At 36.3% G+C, this 16227-nt stretch overlaps 1 protein-coding gene across 1 annotated transcript in view; it reads right to left on the reverse strand.

Annotated features, from left to right (window-relative positions):
* Window positions 1–16227, reverse strand: part of tous (testes of unusual size) — a 131125-nt gene that overhangs the window by 54947 nt on the left and 59951 nt on the right. The window contains exons 8-10 of the mRNA XM_067146015.2: window positions 14917–15090; window positions 9059–9376; window positions 528–712 (exon numbers count right to left, since the gene is read on the reverse strand). Of these exons, the coding sequence (XP_067002116.2) occupies window positions 528–712; window positions 9059–9376; window positions 14917–15090 (677 nt within the window). The remainder of the gene's footprint in view (window positions 1–527; window positions 713–9058; window positions 9377–14916; window positions 15091–16227) is intronic.

Consider the following 16227-nt stretch of genomic DNA (forward strand, 5'->3'; position numbering starts at 1 on the left):
GAAAAATCAACACATGCACTACAGGGTGTCCCACAAAGTTTGACAATAAAATTGAATACAATTTTAATTGATCCAAAATTTACTTGATAAAGGCCAAATATATCAACTCTCGCAGCACACGTCACAATTCTTTCCGCTGTCCACATCTTGCCATTAGTTTCCGTGTATTTTACCTTGTTTAATTTTTTATTTAATGTTCCAAATGTTTTTATTTTATTTTATAATTGTTTTATTAAGCCACCAAGCGCTACTACATAAATATCATAATAAATATATCAGTAAACAAATAAAAAACTAAAAAATCAATGCATAGGTAAATAGGGAGATATAAAAATAGATGTTGAATTGGTATGAGGCACATCATCTCTTAAAAAGAAAAAAGAAAAAAAAAAAAAAGTCTCAAAATTCAGTATTCATTTGTACTAAGCTTGCCATAAACCCAAAAGATTTATTATATCTTGAATATAAACTGCAAGATGTGCATCAATTTAGTACTTAAACTAAATATAAATCATATGTTCACATACTTCTCACATGCGTCTCTCATTTTCTGCATCTTGTCTTCCAGCAGTTGATATTTATCATATTCTACAATAAGCTTGGCATTATAACTGGTCTCCATCGATTGAATTGCTTGTTCATGACTTGATTTCATTTTTGAAATTTCATTATTAATTGTATTCATTTCTTGAGTATGTTCACTTTCCAATTGCTGAAATATAGCAAAATATTTAACGCTAAATAAGGAAGTACAGTCATTGAAACTTACAGCCGAATAAGACTCTTATGTTACATTTTGGTTCTATTTATTTTGAAAATGTATTAATGATCAAAATTATTCCTTAAGTTATTTCTGAAATAACTTTAGAATGCAGCAACAGAAGATATTTTTTGAGGAAAATAGAACTGTTATGACCTCAGCTATCATGTGTAGATATTTTGATTTGGTACCATTTTTGCTCCCTACATGTCATTTTCAATGTTCTGTTTTACCCTACAAGATGGCAGAGAAATCAGTACTCTGCTAGGTGATCTGTAGGCCCTAAGTGATTTGTAATGAATACTGCTGAGTAAACACCAAACAAACTTTCTTCTGCCCTTTAAAAATGTGACTACTTTTTCCAAGTTTAAACCCATCATCTTGGGATCCAGAGGCCAACTCTCTACCATTGATCCCCAGAGGGAGCTATTTTTGAGGAAAAAGAGCATATGTGAAGGTCATCCACTAGTGCTTTACTCCAGCCAGTGACAGCAATTGGAGTGGGGGTCGGGGGTGGGAAGTGAGGGACAGTTGCTCCCCCCCTCCCCCACCACCACTTTGCAGAGAAAACATTACATTTTAATTCCATTTTAACCATGTGAAACTAGGAATTTTTTTTTTTAAAGCAGGAACATGTACAAAATGCCGTTTGTTGTGACTAACCAATTCATACAGGGCCACAGCAAATATTGGAGACTCGCACAGCAGCATGTATGTGCTGTGAGAAAGGGTAGCAGGAAGATATTTTTACCAAGGCCATGGACATTGAGGTAAGACTCACCCACTAGTGGTTGGCCCTTAAGGACTCTCGGACGGTGTTCTCCCTAGAGAACGAAAAGGTTCTTTTATTTTCTCTCGTCATTTGAAGTCAAATTTTGGACTCAAATAATGCTTAAAAAAATATACATTTCATTGTAAAACTGTAAACTCCCATTAATAAGGAAGAGTGTTCAGCACGTAGTTCACTGGTAAATACTTTCAGGTTGAAGATAAGGCATGGGCTCTTGAGTTTCCGTCTGAGGATACAGTGTGGGTGAGGGGGTTGAGATGTAAGGGGGAAGCATGCTGATGGACGGTTTCGGGGGGAGGAAGGGTGTGGGAAGAGGCTTTTACTTGGGCAGAGTTCGTAGCAGTGTAGCAGTAAAGATGTCTTCACAAACCCCTATACGAGCATGCGCCAGCGAAATCTCCATGATCGCATGTAATAAAATTATAATAGTAATTTATGACCTTGTTTGCCCTATTTATTATTTAAGAAGTAAAATATAAATAATTATATTGATATGTAATATTTAAGACCAGTAATTTTGATTCAAATTGGGCCTCAGCTTGCATCCTGCATTTTGTGCAATGAATTAGTTTGTTTTCGTGCAGAAGACTTGAATGAGTGCAGTGGTAGTGGTCAGTAGCAATGAAAGAGTTGTGGGGAGAAAGTACTACGGCTGCCTGCCCTCGACCTGAGAAACCACCGGTCGTCACTGGATTCACCTATCTGCGGCACACATTTGTCAGTCTGGCAGTCTCACTTATTCAATGTGTCTGTGTAGTTCAATCTAGTGTCTGTTACTTTGTTGGTGTATAGTTAAATACTAAATAATGTTTAATTGAATTATCATGCCATATTTCTATTTAATTGTAATGCATATATAATTAGTGTTACTTGGGTGAAAGTTTTATTGTATAGTATTGAATGAAAATCTCAAAAAACTTGTATTATTACACTCTAGTTTATAGACTATGAACCTTTACCTCTCTGTCGAAATTTGCTCAGTTTGCATTAAAAGAAATATTGTTGCTATTTTTTTCTATTTTGATGTACCCTCGCCTGCTATATCCTTCAAAACTGGCTATTTTTTGTCATCTACAGTAAATTCATGTGCCCCCCCCCCCCATACCTCTAATTCTCAGTTGCTACTACTGACTCAGCAGTTGAAATATTGTGTGACATTGGGTAATGTTTGCAACAACATTTTGAATTTTCAGCACTTGGATGATATGTATGGGAACTTCCAGATTCTATTCTATCAAACATGTCAGTGCACCAGAGACAACAGTACAATATGCGCTCCCAGTGGGTAGATCATGAACTCTATGTAAACCGATTAGAAAACATGTGTCCTACATGTTGACATGAATAACAAGGCATATCACTGACTTTTCAGTCTTCAAAATACAGTATCGTTACATGCCAACCCTCTCATAGCCCCCTTTGGTATTTCCCGGAAGGAACTACTGAGTGAACTGGGAGCTCCTAGCCTGAGGGCCTAGTGACAGCATCTCCCCTCTACTGTTATCTTCACCTGTTTTTCCCGTGCACCTACTGGAGCATGAAATGGGGATGTTCTGTCTCTAGCCGAGCGTCAAATATTCTATTGCTATTTGCTTTAGGTCACACCGACACAGATAGGTCTTATGGCGACGATGGGACAGGAACGGCCTAGTAGTGGCAAGGAAGCGGCCGTGACCTTAATTAAGGTACAGCCCCAGCATTTTCCTGGTGTGAAAATGGGAAACCACGGAAAACCATCTTCGGGGCTGCCGACAGTGGAGTTCGAACCCACTACCTCCTGGATGCAAGCTCACAGCTGCGCAACCCTAACTGCATGGCCAACTCACCTGGTGTCAGATATTCTAGTACCCCACCATCTTTATATATAAAATAAGAGATTTGTCTGTTCATTGCTCAGAAATTTAAAAAAAATTATATTTCTGTATCAGTTATGTCAGAAACAAGAAAATGCACTTTTTAATTTTCTGTCATGTCTGTCTGTCTGTATGTATGTATGTACATCATGAGAAAATGGCTGAAGAGAATTTAATGAAAATTATATAGTCGGGGAATGAGGCACTATAATTTAGGCTATAAATAATTTTATAAATGCTGAGTGAAGTGGTACTTTAGAGGAAGGCCTAAAATTGAATTCTCAGTTACCTATGTTATTAGTGATCCTATCGATAAATACTACACAACTAAAGTTTTATAGAATTAAATTTCTGATCATTTATGTCCTATACATTTTTACCATACCGGCTATAATAAGAGATATTCATGAATTTTGATTTTTTATTGCTAAGTCCATATCAATGCTGAACCACGAGAAAATGGGAAAACAGAATGTAATGAAAATCGGTATGTAAAGTCAGGGAATAAGGTACTACAGTGTAGGTTATGAATAATTTTATTCACTTTGGATGAAATGGTAGTTTAGGAGAAGGAGCCAAAAATGTAATGTTTAAATATCTATGTTATTGGTCCTATCAAAAAGTAATACATAAAAAAAAATATAGAGAGTACAATTTTTTATAATTTATGTCTTATACAGCTTTACCATACCGATTATGATAACAGAATTCATGAATTTAGACTTTTGTTGCTTAGTCCATATCAACACCGAGCATTGCTAACATGGAAATATTATTCAATCGTGCAATGGTTTTTGCAAAGAAAGAAAATGTAGAGGATAATTGCCCTTGGATAACACACATTTATTTTAAGAAAAAGGAAACAAATAAACATTCATAATGGAAAGAACAAATCAAAAACTCAAAAAAGATATTTACAAAGGTAAATTTAAGTGTTAACTGCACCTGCAAACATGTGCACTGGCCAAAAGAAATTTAATCACAGGTTTGAATTGAAGTAAAATATCCAATGATACATGACAATTAAAAGGAGGGTTAATCCCAATCTACATAAAGTAGAAATAAGACCAAACACAGGTTTTTTTTTTTTTTTTTTTTTTTGCAAGCTGTTTTATGTTGTTGCACTGACACAGATAGGTCTTATGGCAATGATGGGACAGGAAAGGGCTAGGAATGGGAAAGAAGCAGCCGTGGCCTTAATTAAGGTACAGCCCCAGCATTTGCCTGGTGTGAAAATGAAAAACCACAAAAAATCCATTTTCAGGGCTGCAGACAGTGGGGTTCAAACCCACTACCTCCCGGATGCAAGCTCACAGCTGCACGCCCCTAACCGCACAGCCAACTCGCCTGGTTATCCATAATCTAGAGTGATATAGAGAAACATTGCAAATAAATAGGAAATGTCTGTGAAGGTTAAAAACAGGAATAGAACCTAGACACTATTAGAATCATGTGCTGGTTGTAATTATTGTTTTAAAAGGAAGTACAACTGGGCAACTATCCTCAAATTAGAGCCTTTTCTAAAAGTTCTAACTCATCAGAATGCTGAGTGGAAACAAACAGCTAAACATATGCTATAATATTAGATGACACTTAGCATCTCTCTGAAACTCCAGGCTATATTCTGCTATCTACACCTAGCCAAGGCAGTAGAGATCAGATAGGTTCACCTGGAAGGAGGAAGTCATGAAATTTAGAAAAGAAACCTTCACTTATAGAAAAGCACATTGTCCTGAGATACACTCACAAGCAAAGGCTACAGCAATAGGGCAACCAATTTTGTTCAAACTTTTGAAAGGATAAAGAGATATGTGTCTGAGGGTTTGTGCCACTGGACCTTATTTTAACAGGAAGATGGCCTTTAAATTGAACAGTTTCAAACCTGTTGGCAATTTGCATATGAGTATCTGTAATACCGCTGGTCTAGTGGTCAGCGTTCCTGATTTCCACGCCTCTACCTTGGAGTCAAGAACAACCGCCCCCGCCACCACCACCACCACCGCCACCACCGCCACCTCATTTTTACTTTTTATTTTTTCTCTCTTTTCCTTTTGTCTTTTTTTTCTTTTTCCATTCAGGCTAGGAAATGCACATATTAAATAAAAGCTGGATTATAACATACACATTTGCTTTTGTCCTAGGTTGTAGGTTAATTTGTTGTAATTTACCCTATTCTCTGTACACTGTTGGGACAATAATGGAAAACAAAAATGTTGTCATTAAATTCATGTATTCAGCACTCTACTCATCTGCATCCTTTCTCTGCAGTTTTGCAGGTCTATGACTTATGTGTAAACAGTCAATGGAAATATAACTGTGGCAATAACAGAAAATGCAAAGATTTGTCTAGCCTATTAAAAACTATTTAAAATACTATATACACTTGAATCCATCTTGTTAATACACTTTTATCATTGAAAACCATTTATTTATCGAAAATGTTTTGGGAACATAATACATTCCCTTCTTCAGCGAACAAATACAAATACCTATTATGGTTAAGTTCATCAACATTTCGTCAAGCCATAAGTTTCAAGACAGGATGGTAATAAATGAGTTTATGATGCAGCATATATTTGATCCATACATTGCCTAGTCTGTGAATGAAGAAAGAAAATATAAAAAAAGAAATGAGGTGCTGGTGCTGGTACTTCTCAAATCTGATAATAATAATATAGCTAATAGCTAAGATAGCTAATAAAACATGTGCAGAAAAATTACATAAAGCCTACACAATTACTTGGAATTCTGTATATACGATATGTATGAAATCGCTTTCCACTAAAGCCAAACTTCGACACTACCACACAATTGTTCTCCCAGAAGCACCCTATGCAATTGAGATATGATCCTTAACCATCAACATCAAGGACATAGAGAAAATAGAATGGCAGACACTCAGGAAAGTATTTGAACCCAAGATTCAAGATGGTATCTGGATGCGTAAAAGCTCAAAAGGACTGTATTTTATGATTGAGCGATTCTCCTCAATTGCACGGAAGAGGCACATGATATTTTACGCACACATAGCACAAATAGACGACTCTCGACTGACCAAAAAAATCTTCATCATCATTAACGGAAGCTGACAAACCAAATTACACTGGTTGGTAGAAACACAAAGCGACCTTGCAGAAATTAATACTGACCCACTGGCAACTACACGGACCACATTCAGACAGAAAATCAATTCACATTAAGTTCACATCCAAGAACCCACACATCCAAGAACCCAACAGCTAGAAACTTGAAAATCAAAATTGCTTGGCCACAAGAGAGAAGATAAGACCACAGTAAAAGGATGAGGAAGAAGAACAAGAAGTCCAGTACTAAATAATGGTTCTACGTGCTCTTTATAGGGTAAAAAGCATTATATATATAATATTAATTTCTTTACGTTCCACTAACTACTTTTACAAGTTTTGCAGACGCTGAGATGCCAGAACTTAGTCCTGCAGGAGTTCTTTTACAGGCCATTAAATTTACCGATACGAGGCTTACGTATTTGAATACCTTCAAATACCACCAGTCTGAGCCAGGATCGAATATGCCATGTTGGGGTCAGAAAGCCAGGACCTCAACCATCTTAGCCAGTCAACCTGGCCTTCAAATCTGAGACACCATATGGAAATTAAGGATACCGCCTACTAGACCAGCAGTGTTACAGTTACTCATATGCAAATTACCAACAGGTATGCAAGTTGATAAATTTAGAAGGCCATTTTCTCATTACATAAGAGCCAATGGCACAAGCCATCAGACAAGTGTCTTTATTTTTGATGTAGATTTTGTTGATGTCAAGGTGCCAGAATTTTGTCCTGCAAGAGGCCTTTCCTTCTCAACCTAGAGCAAAAATGAGTATTAAGTTGATTCCTGAGGTTGCTAGACATGTGGCTACCCACTCTGTCCCACATGTTTCATGTGCCACGAACAATAGAATACTTTACTTTCGTCTACTCCAGGATCTTCATTTTCTTTATAAAGATGGCTTTGTCTTTCACAAATAACAATAAATGTCAAAAATAGTGTTTAAGATGGAAGAAAGGGTTCCCAATGGACTTATTATTATCATCTCTGCGGTGGTGGTGGTGGTGGTGGTGGTGGTGGTGGTGGTGGTGGTGGTGGTGGTGGTGGTGGTGGTGGTGGTGGTAATTCAGAAAGGTAGAAGTAGCACGGTGGGATTAGCCTCTGGATCCCAAGATCGAAGATTCAAACCTGGTAGAGGTAGTGCAGAAAAAGCACTATAAGTCATATGATGTCAGCCTGCTAAAAATCTCAGGGGATACATTTGTGTTTACACAACAGAGGCCCAGTTTATCTGCCATCTGGTAGAGTAAAACAGAACATTGAAATTGACATGCAGGCAGTCTAAATGGCATCGAATAAAAATAATTATCTGCAATACAGTTGTTGAGGCCATACAGTTTATTGTTAACAGATTATGAATCAAAACCCAAATTTCTGCTAATCAATAATTTCTATTTTTATTTCTCACTCACTGCAGTGAACCATAAGTATAGCAGTAATTTACAACATGAAGACCGTCAGCATGTAAACTGTCTCTACACAAGCAAACTGGCAGAGATTTCTGAAGAATTTAGTTTGTGTTGATTTTATACTGTATAGAGTAAAAAATAAGTTTTTAATTTCATTTTTTTAAATAATATTTGTTCAGGGCATCAACCCGTGTGGATCCTTTGCCCCTAATAAATAAGCTATAAGATTGTGAGCAACTACAAAAAGACCTCGACAATGTTGTGAGATGGACAGTAGGCAATGGTATGGTGATAAACGGAGTTAAAAGTCAGGTTCTAAGTTTCACTAATAGGAAAAGTCCTCTCAGTTTTAATTACTGCATTGATGGGGATTACTGTAAGTACCTAGGTGTTAATATAAGGAAAGATCTTCATTGGGGTAATCACATACATAGGATTGTAAATAAATCTCTGCACAAGATTATGAGGGTATTTATGGGTTGTAGTAAGGATGTAAAGGAGAGGGCATATAAATCTCTGGTAAGACCCCAACTAGAGTATGGTTCCAGTGTATGGAGCCCTCACCAGGATTACTTGATTCAAGAACTGGAAAAAACTGAAAGAAAAGCAGCTCAATCTGTTCCGGGTGATTTCTGACAAAAGAGTAGCGTTGCAAACATTTTGCAAACTTTGGGCTGGGAAGACTTGGGAGAAAGGAGAAAAGCTGCTCAACAAAGTAGTATGTTCTGAGCTGTCAGTGAAAAGATGGCATGGAATGACATTAGTTGACAAATAAGATTGAGTGGTGTTTTCAAAAGAAGGAAAGATCACAATATGAAGATAAAACTGGAATTCAAGAGAACAAATTGGGGCAAATATTAATTTATATTTAGGGGAGTTAGGGATTGGAATAATTTACCAAGGGAGATGTTCAATAAATTTCCATATTATTTCCAATTATTTAAGAAAGAATTATTTAAGAAAGAATCTGCCACCTGGGTGATTGCACTAAATGCAGATTAGTGGTGATTGACTGAAAATAAAGGGATCGTGCATTGCCAGACTGTACCCTCTCTCAATTGATGTCAGGCACAGCCATAATTCACAGATTCTGTGAACGGACTTTAAGAATAATACACATAATGATAATGGAACTTGATTTTCTTTTACTTCTACTTACCTCATTTTTATCTTTAAGCTCTTCAATAACTTGACAGTAACCTTCATGTACTTCTTTTAATTTATCTGCATGAAAAGCTTCAGTTTGTCTCATCTGATAATTGTGCTCATTTTCAAGTTCTTTTATGCGTTGTGTAAGATCGACTATCTTATGAATTTTATCCTTTAGATCATCTTTGTTTATAAGAATTTCAGCAGCATAAGAAAATTCCTTATCCATCCGAACTATCTGTGTCTGAATTGCAGCTATCTTCCACAAACATAACGTTCCATCTTCAGAGCAAGAAATTAATGTCTGATCATCACATGCCACACCCATCTATAACAAAGATGGTCAATCATCCTTTTTATCATTAAATAAGATAGAAACAAGGACAAAGAATAAGATTCACATCTTGAATACAGAACATACTTTTAGAGTTACTGGTTGACTTTGGAGAAGCTACTTTAAATACAGGTCAAGTCGGCTAATATGTTAACCGGAAATAACTCAAACTATCAAGAATAATAAAAAATCTATTTCCACTTTCCATAATGTTACCAAGGGACTTCCAATCAAATTTTCACTATTTTTACAGGGTTTTAATATCTGTGGAGATCTCCTTTTTGTTCAGTTCCCATTTCAGTTCCTGTAGTTTTGAAACTCCAATCTTCTTTCTAGTCCCCTTGCTGTATTGTGTCCATAAATATACTATGATAATTGTATGATTCAAAACTTTTTAATAGCATCTTCGGAACAGGTAAAATAAAAAAGCAAATGCGAAGGCTTGTAAATTAAAAGATTATTACGCTTATGTGACATTAATTCAGTGCTTTATCTTTGCTGTAACCACTTACTGTAAGTACAACAAAGAAGGAATTGTAACAGATAAAAAGGACAATTGTGCATATGTCACTGAACATTTGAAATTAAACCCAAGATTTTAGTCTGTAATTACATGAATAATAACCATTCTGAAAATGTATATGTCAGCAGCTCATGATTCCAACTTACTGCATTCCTTGGCTGTCTGCTTAGTGATTCATTTTAATAGAATTGTCTATGGTGGGTGAATGAAGCATCCAGTGTCCCACCAGTGGACACCAAACATGCAAGATGCTACTGTTGCATCCAAAATAAGTACCAAAATATTGGTTATTATTTATTACGTTATAAAATATTACATGAAAATTACAAAAATAATCATTAACAGAAAATACACTGAAGGCAAAAACTTGTGGGTGGTATGTTTGAAGACATTCTATTTTATTGAGAAGTACTTGTATTTTGAAAATAATTACACCTCTAAAATTGTAATGTCCCTAATTGTAATGCTAGTAATAGACATTAGTGTAGTTCCATTTAAAATAGCAAAGTTATTGCTATTATCTCTGCAGATGTTGACACCCTGAGAAAGTAGTGCAAGTTTGATTTTGAGCCCCAGGATAACATTATTGAAATAGATTTTCATTATCTTTAAGAATTTAAAAGTTATTTGAGATGGACATTTTAACTGACTCACTCTGGAGAAGTTCCAAGCTGTTATTCATATATGTATCAAGGAATGTGTAAATAACTGTGAAAACTTCCCCTATTATCTTATGTACCATATGTCAAATTATAGCACATATTATTTAAAACACAGTGGGAAGAAATAGATGCCACTGTATTGAGTAAAGATTAATTTGGTTTCCTAAGGAATGCAGAAACTTGTCAAATAACACTGATTCTATGAGTGAGCTAAGAATCTTACTGAAGAAGAGCAAGCCCACATTTCTGCAATTTTGAAACACTGGTTATAAACTTTTGTACAGTTTGATACACAGTATTCAACTTTGTAAAACTTTCAGCTGCATGTATGTATTGATTGTTACTGAGCCTCAAAGTCTGGCAGGAGTCAGACACTGTAAAAATGATATCATCATCATCATAATCATCATCATCATCATCAAAATCATCATCATCATCAACTTTATTGGCCACATTGGACCACTTGAGTCATTCTATGTTCACTTTCTCTTTGAAGGTTGTGTTGTTTGGTTCTTGTGATCTGCCCAATACTTTTTCATTTGTTCCAATCGTAATTTTCTCAATTTGTCTGAAATTGCTATAGCCCTTCTATGTCTCATTTCTGCTGAAAATTTGTGGGTTTTAAGAAGGGTGTTAGTTTTATCTTGAGTCCAACTGCTTTGAGATCTTGCTGAATTTCAAAGATCCATTGTCCTCCTGTCTCCTTTGCAAGATTTCTCATCACAAGTTGTAAAATCCATTTTCCTGGCAGACACAAGATGTGAAAGAAATACAAGATACTTTTCTTCTTCATTTTGCTGGTGATTGGGCCAATCTCTCAATTGACAATTTCATTAGGTAGGATTCTCCAGACTCCTTCGACCTGTATTTTTTATTTATGCAAGTTCCGATGATTCTTCTTTCAGTTTTAAGGAGCCTTCTTATTTTCTTTTTAATTTGGAACAGGGTTTCACAAGTATAAGTGGCTTCTGGGAGGGTTTCAGTTTTACAGTGTTGGATCTTAGTGCCTTTGATTGGTCTGTAGTTGTTTATATGATCTTTGCTTTGTGAAGAAGTAAGAGCATGAGTACAGTATATTAATGCTCTATTTCTTCTTATATCATCATCATCATCACTTCCAAACTCCATTTTCCTGGGTGTGGAGTACAAGCGCTCGCCATCTCCTTCTGTCTTCATACATCTTTTGTTCCAGTACATCCTCCCATTTGTATCCTCTCTCCTCCACACCTGATCTTACAGTCTCTATCCAACATTTTCTTGGTCTTCCCTGTGGTCTTCTTCCTACGAGATTAAGGTCAAAATATTTTCTGGCAGGTCTTTCCCTGTTCATTCTCATTACGTGCCCATACCACTGAAGTCTGCGTTTCTTTATGACACTGATAATAGGAACCTCAATACCAGCTACTTTCCTATTCACTTAATTTCTGATCTTGTCCTTTCTGATTGTTTGGTTCATGGTTCTAATGAATCTCATTTCAGTTGCTTAGATTCTACAGAAGTCTTTGTTTAGTAGGGTACATGTCTCTGAACCGTATGTGAGGATTGGTACGAAGTAAGTGTGGTACATGATTGTTTTCACTTTCTGTGGTATTTTGCAGTCCCAGAGGAGATTCCTGACTTGACTGTAGAAGTTTGATGCTTTCTGTGTCCTGCTGAGTATTTCCTGCCTAACAGTGTTATCTTTCGATATTGTGCTTTCGAGGTACTTGAAGTGGGAAGCTGATTCGATTTTTGCTCCTTCCAGAAATATATTTGAGCTTGTTCCTTCCCTATTGATGGTCATTTCCACTGTCTTTGTTTTGCTCAACTTCAGTCCAAAATTTTTGAATGTGTTGTTCCATTCATTAAGTTTATTCTGAACTTCAGCTTCTGTCTCTCCCCATAAAAGCACATCATCAGCAAATACCAGGGCATTTGGTTCACTGTCCATTTTCTTGATAGATTTGATGACCTTGTCCATTACTATTACGAACAGGAGTGGTGACAGAGCACTTCCTTGTAGGACTATATGAGTATCATGTTGAATATTGTTGTTATGGCTTGTATAAGGTCTTCCCCTTCCCATTTCAGGAATTCATTGTAGATGCCTTCCTCTCCTAGGTCTGTAATGTTTTTTTTGCTTCTGTCATGGCTGCTCTTGCTTTGCTTGGCAATATGGGGGTATTTCATCTTTGTGGTTTCCCTCTACAGCATTGTGGTCCTGACTCGAGTTTCCCTTCTGGAAGTTGCTTGAATTTAATTTCCTATAGAATTCTATACCTTGTGTCGTTATCTATTCTCTTGAGGCCTGTCTTTTTTCATTGTTGTCCTCCTTTCCCAGCATCAACTACTTGCCTAGAGTTAATTCCTTCCTGATTATCTTTATTGATTTCGTGGTCTCCATGATTTTTGACCATATCCGTGTTATGGTCTCTGATGTCTTTCCGGATTTATCTTTTAGTGTGTTTGTTAATCTCTGCTATTGCAGATTTTTATGCATGTTATTTATGGTTTACAATTTCAAACATTCTCTTTCCTCAATCATTCATTTAGTGTTATCCTTTAGTTACTCTTCTTACTGTTTGGTGGTTTGAGGAGTTCTTGGGCATGAAAGATATACATTTTTCTATGTTGTTGTGCTGGTGGTCTCACTTTCTGGTTAAGTTCGTGGAGGTTATGTTTTAGTTCTTCTGTGTATTTTGACTTGTCGACACATTTTGGGTTTATGCTCTGGATGCTAAAATAGGGCTTCTTTTTCTTTATTTTCACTTACAGGTAGACCATCCTGTGATCTGTATTGAATTTCAAACCATTGATCACTTGAATATCTTTTACCCCTCTAGGTTGTCAGTGAGAATGAAGTCAATTTGCCATTCGGAGCAATCCATATCCATATAATTTCTGAGTTTTTGTTGAAGAAAGTGTTCACAATGTTTAGCCCCTGTCTCTGTGCAAACTGTGAGTCTGTCCTGTCTCTTGTTCCTTGTTCCATAAACATATGGTCCCATAGGTTCTTCATTGTTGAAATCTTTGCTCCCTATTTTGCTGCTTAAGTCCCCCATTAGAAACGTTTTATATGCTATGTAATTGTCCAATGTGTCCTCTAGAAGTTTGTAAAATCTTCAATTTCTTCTCCTGTGCATTTATCTGTGGGACCGTAGACCCGAATTATTACAATGCCATTTATTATGACTTCACCCTGTTGTCTGATCTTGCTGAGGTCTAGCACATCATATTTCAGATTTAATAGTGCATTTTAAAGTTCAAGTTGTTTGTCTTGCATTCTTAGCGTTTTGATGTTTAATGTAGCTACTATTAGTTCTTCCTGCTTGTTTGCCAATTGTTTGAAGTCTGCCTCTTTTAGGCTTCCTTCTCCCTGTTTTTTGAGTTTAGGTCTTTCCTGTGCACCTATTGGCCACTCATTAAAATTTTCTGGTACCGGTAACTGACTCTTATGCCATTGCTGTCTTTTCTCCCTGCTCTTATCTCAGTGATACTTGGATTGTTGTTTCACTCCTGGTGATGTTTCATGTGTGTAGAGGTCTTGTCCATTCAGCTTGTATTTATTTTTGACAATTTTTAATTTGTCAGCAAAATGTTTGAAGTTGACTTTCATAATACCTCTGTTGTTTCTGCCTTTCCCAACATAGGTCGTGTTCTCTGATTTTACTTCTTTATCTATTATATCCGAGATGGATTTGACTTTGATTTTTAGTTCATGATTGCTATTTTCCTTGTAAGATAGTTCTTTGCTTTTAATTACTACGTTATTCCTCCTTTCTCTTTTCACCCTTTATTCTTCTTGTGCTTTTATTTTTTTGGATAGCCTGTTCATATTTTCTTGAGTTGCAGTGTCTCTGTCATTTTTTGCTCTAAAGCTTTGCTTATCTTTTGCCAGAATTCATCCCATTTCTTTATTTCATTTTTTATGGACATAATTTCCTCTCTTATTTCTTGCCAAAAGTCCTCACCTTGTTTCTTCAAATTCTTCAGTTCAGATAAAATTTCAGTAAACATAACTTAATGACTTCTCCCTTTGCACATAGGCTAACCATTTGTTTCTCTTTCTCTGAACTTTCTGATGTTAGAATTTTGTGTGCTTTTTGGTTTCATTTCTTGCTCTTAGTTGTGATCTGTTCTTTAGGTGGCATATTGTCTTAGTTGTGATCTTATAAATCAACAAATAAGGCAGTAAAATATTTCTTGGGGAGAAATACCTCTGGAGTTTTTCTATGTATATTTGGAGAGTCTTCTGATTGCATAAGAAGGAATTCAGCAGTTAATGTTAATTCCACTTCAGAGAGTCCCTCCTTATCTAACACTATTTAAAATATAGTATGTATTCTCATTGTTATAAATCATATACTTACCCAAGTAATAGTGCAGTCGTGCATTAGGAACTCTTGAAATAGAGTTTGATCAGTAAATGGAACCTGTACTGACAGAATATTTCCTGCTCCTCCACTCACAAATATCATTAAATCTGAATGAGATATCAGAAGACAATCCAACTTCGGTGTCAGTAGGTCCACAGTTCGAATAACCTGAATATCAAGAATATTTCATTGTTAGATAAACATATCACACTGCAATATTTATTTACAGAAAAGCACACTAATATAAGCAATTATTTAAACTATAGTGTACACTCCTCCCAACAGTTGGAATTTCACTGTGTTGCCCAATTGGAAGGAGAGCTGCACTTTCCAACAAAACACAGTTATGAATATCATCACCACCCAGACCACCCAGAATGGTGAACAACAAATATAGAAAACAATTTTACAAGATGATTGATAAAATCCCCATATTTTCATCCTTAGCATTTTCTGATTTATAGCCCTTTTAATATTAAGAGATAACTGGACATTGAATATTGTCCATTAGAAACACACATGTTATGTTACTCATGTCAGCAGTACACAAGAACCTCATTTATCCGGCCCTCATAATCTGGATCTCCGGTTTATCCGGATTGAAAATAATAATAATAATAATAATAATAATAATAATAATAATAATAATAATAATAATAATAATAATAATAATAATAATAATAATAATCGAGCTCAGTAGCTGCAGTCGCTTAAGTGCAGCCAGGATCGAGTATTCGGGAGATAGTGGTTTCGAAGCCCACTGTCAGCAGCCCTGAAGATGGTTTTTCGTGGTTTCCCATTTTCACACCAGGCAAATGCTGGGGCTGTACCTTAATTGAGGCCACAGCCACTTCCTTCCCATTCCTAGCCCTTTCCTGTCTCAATCGTTGCCATAAGACCTATCTGTGTTGGTGCGACATAAAGTAACTTGCAAAAAAAAATATATATATTTAAAAATATTAATAATGTTACTTGCTTTACGCCCCACTAACTACTTTTACGGTTTTTGGGGACGCCAAGGTGCTGGAATTTTGTCCCTCAGGAGTTCTTTTACGTGTCAGTAAATCTACCGACATGAGGCTGACATACAGTATTTGAGCCCCTTCAAATACCACAGGACTGAACCAGGATCGAACCTGCCAAGTTAGAGTCAGAAGGTCAGCGCCTCAACCGTCTGAGCCACTTAGCTCGGCAAAAATGTATTTTTACTTGTACAGTATTTCTTTTACGGGGTCGACTGTTATTGAATGTCTTTTCTGCCAAGGATAGTTAAGGACAGGAATTGGAAGTAATTCGGCCACGGTC

Source organism: Anabrus simplex, chromosome 4 (assembly GCF_040414725.1).
Source record: "Anabrus simplex isolate iqAnaSimp1 chromosome 4, ASM4041472v1, whole genome shotgun sequence".
Taxonomy (NCBI): Eukaryota; Metazoa; Arthropoda; class Insecta; order Orthoptera; family Tettigoniidae; genus Anabrus; species Anabrus simplex.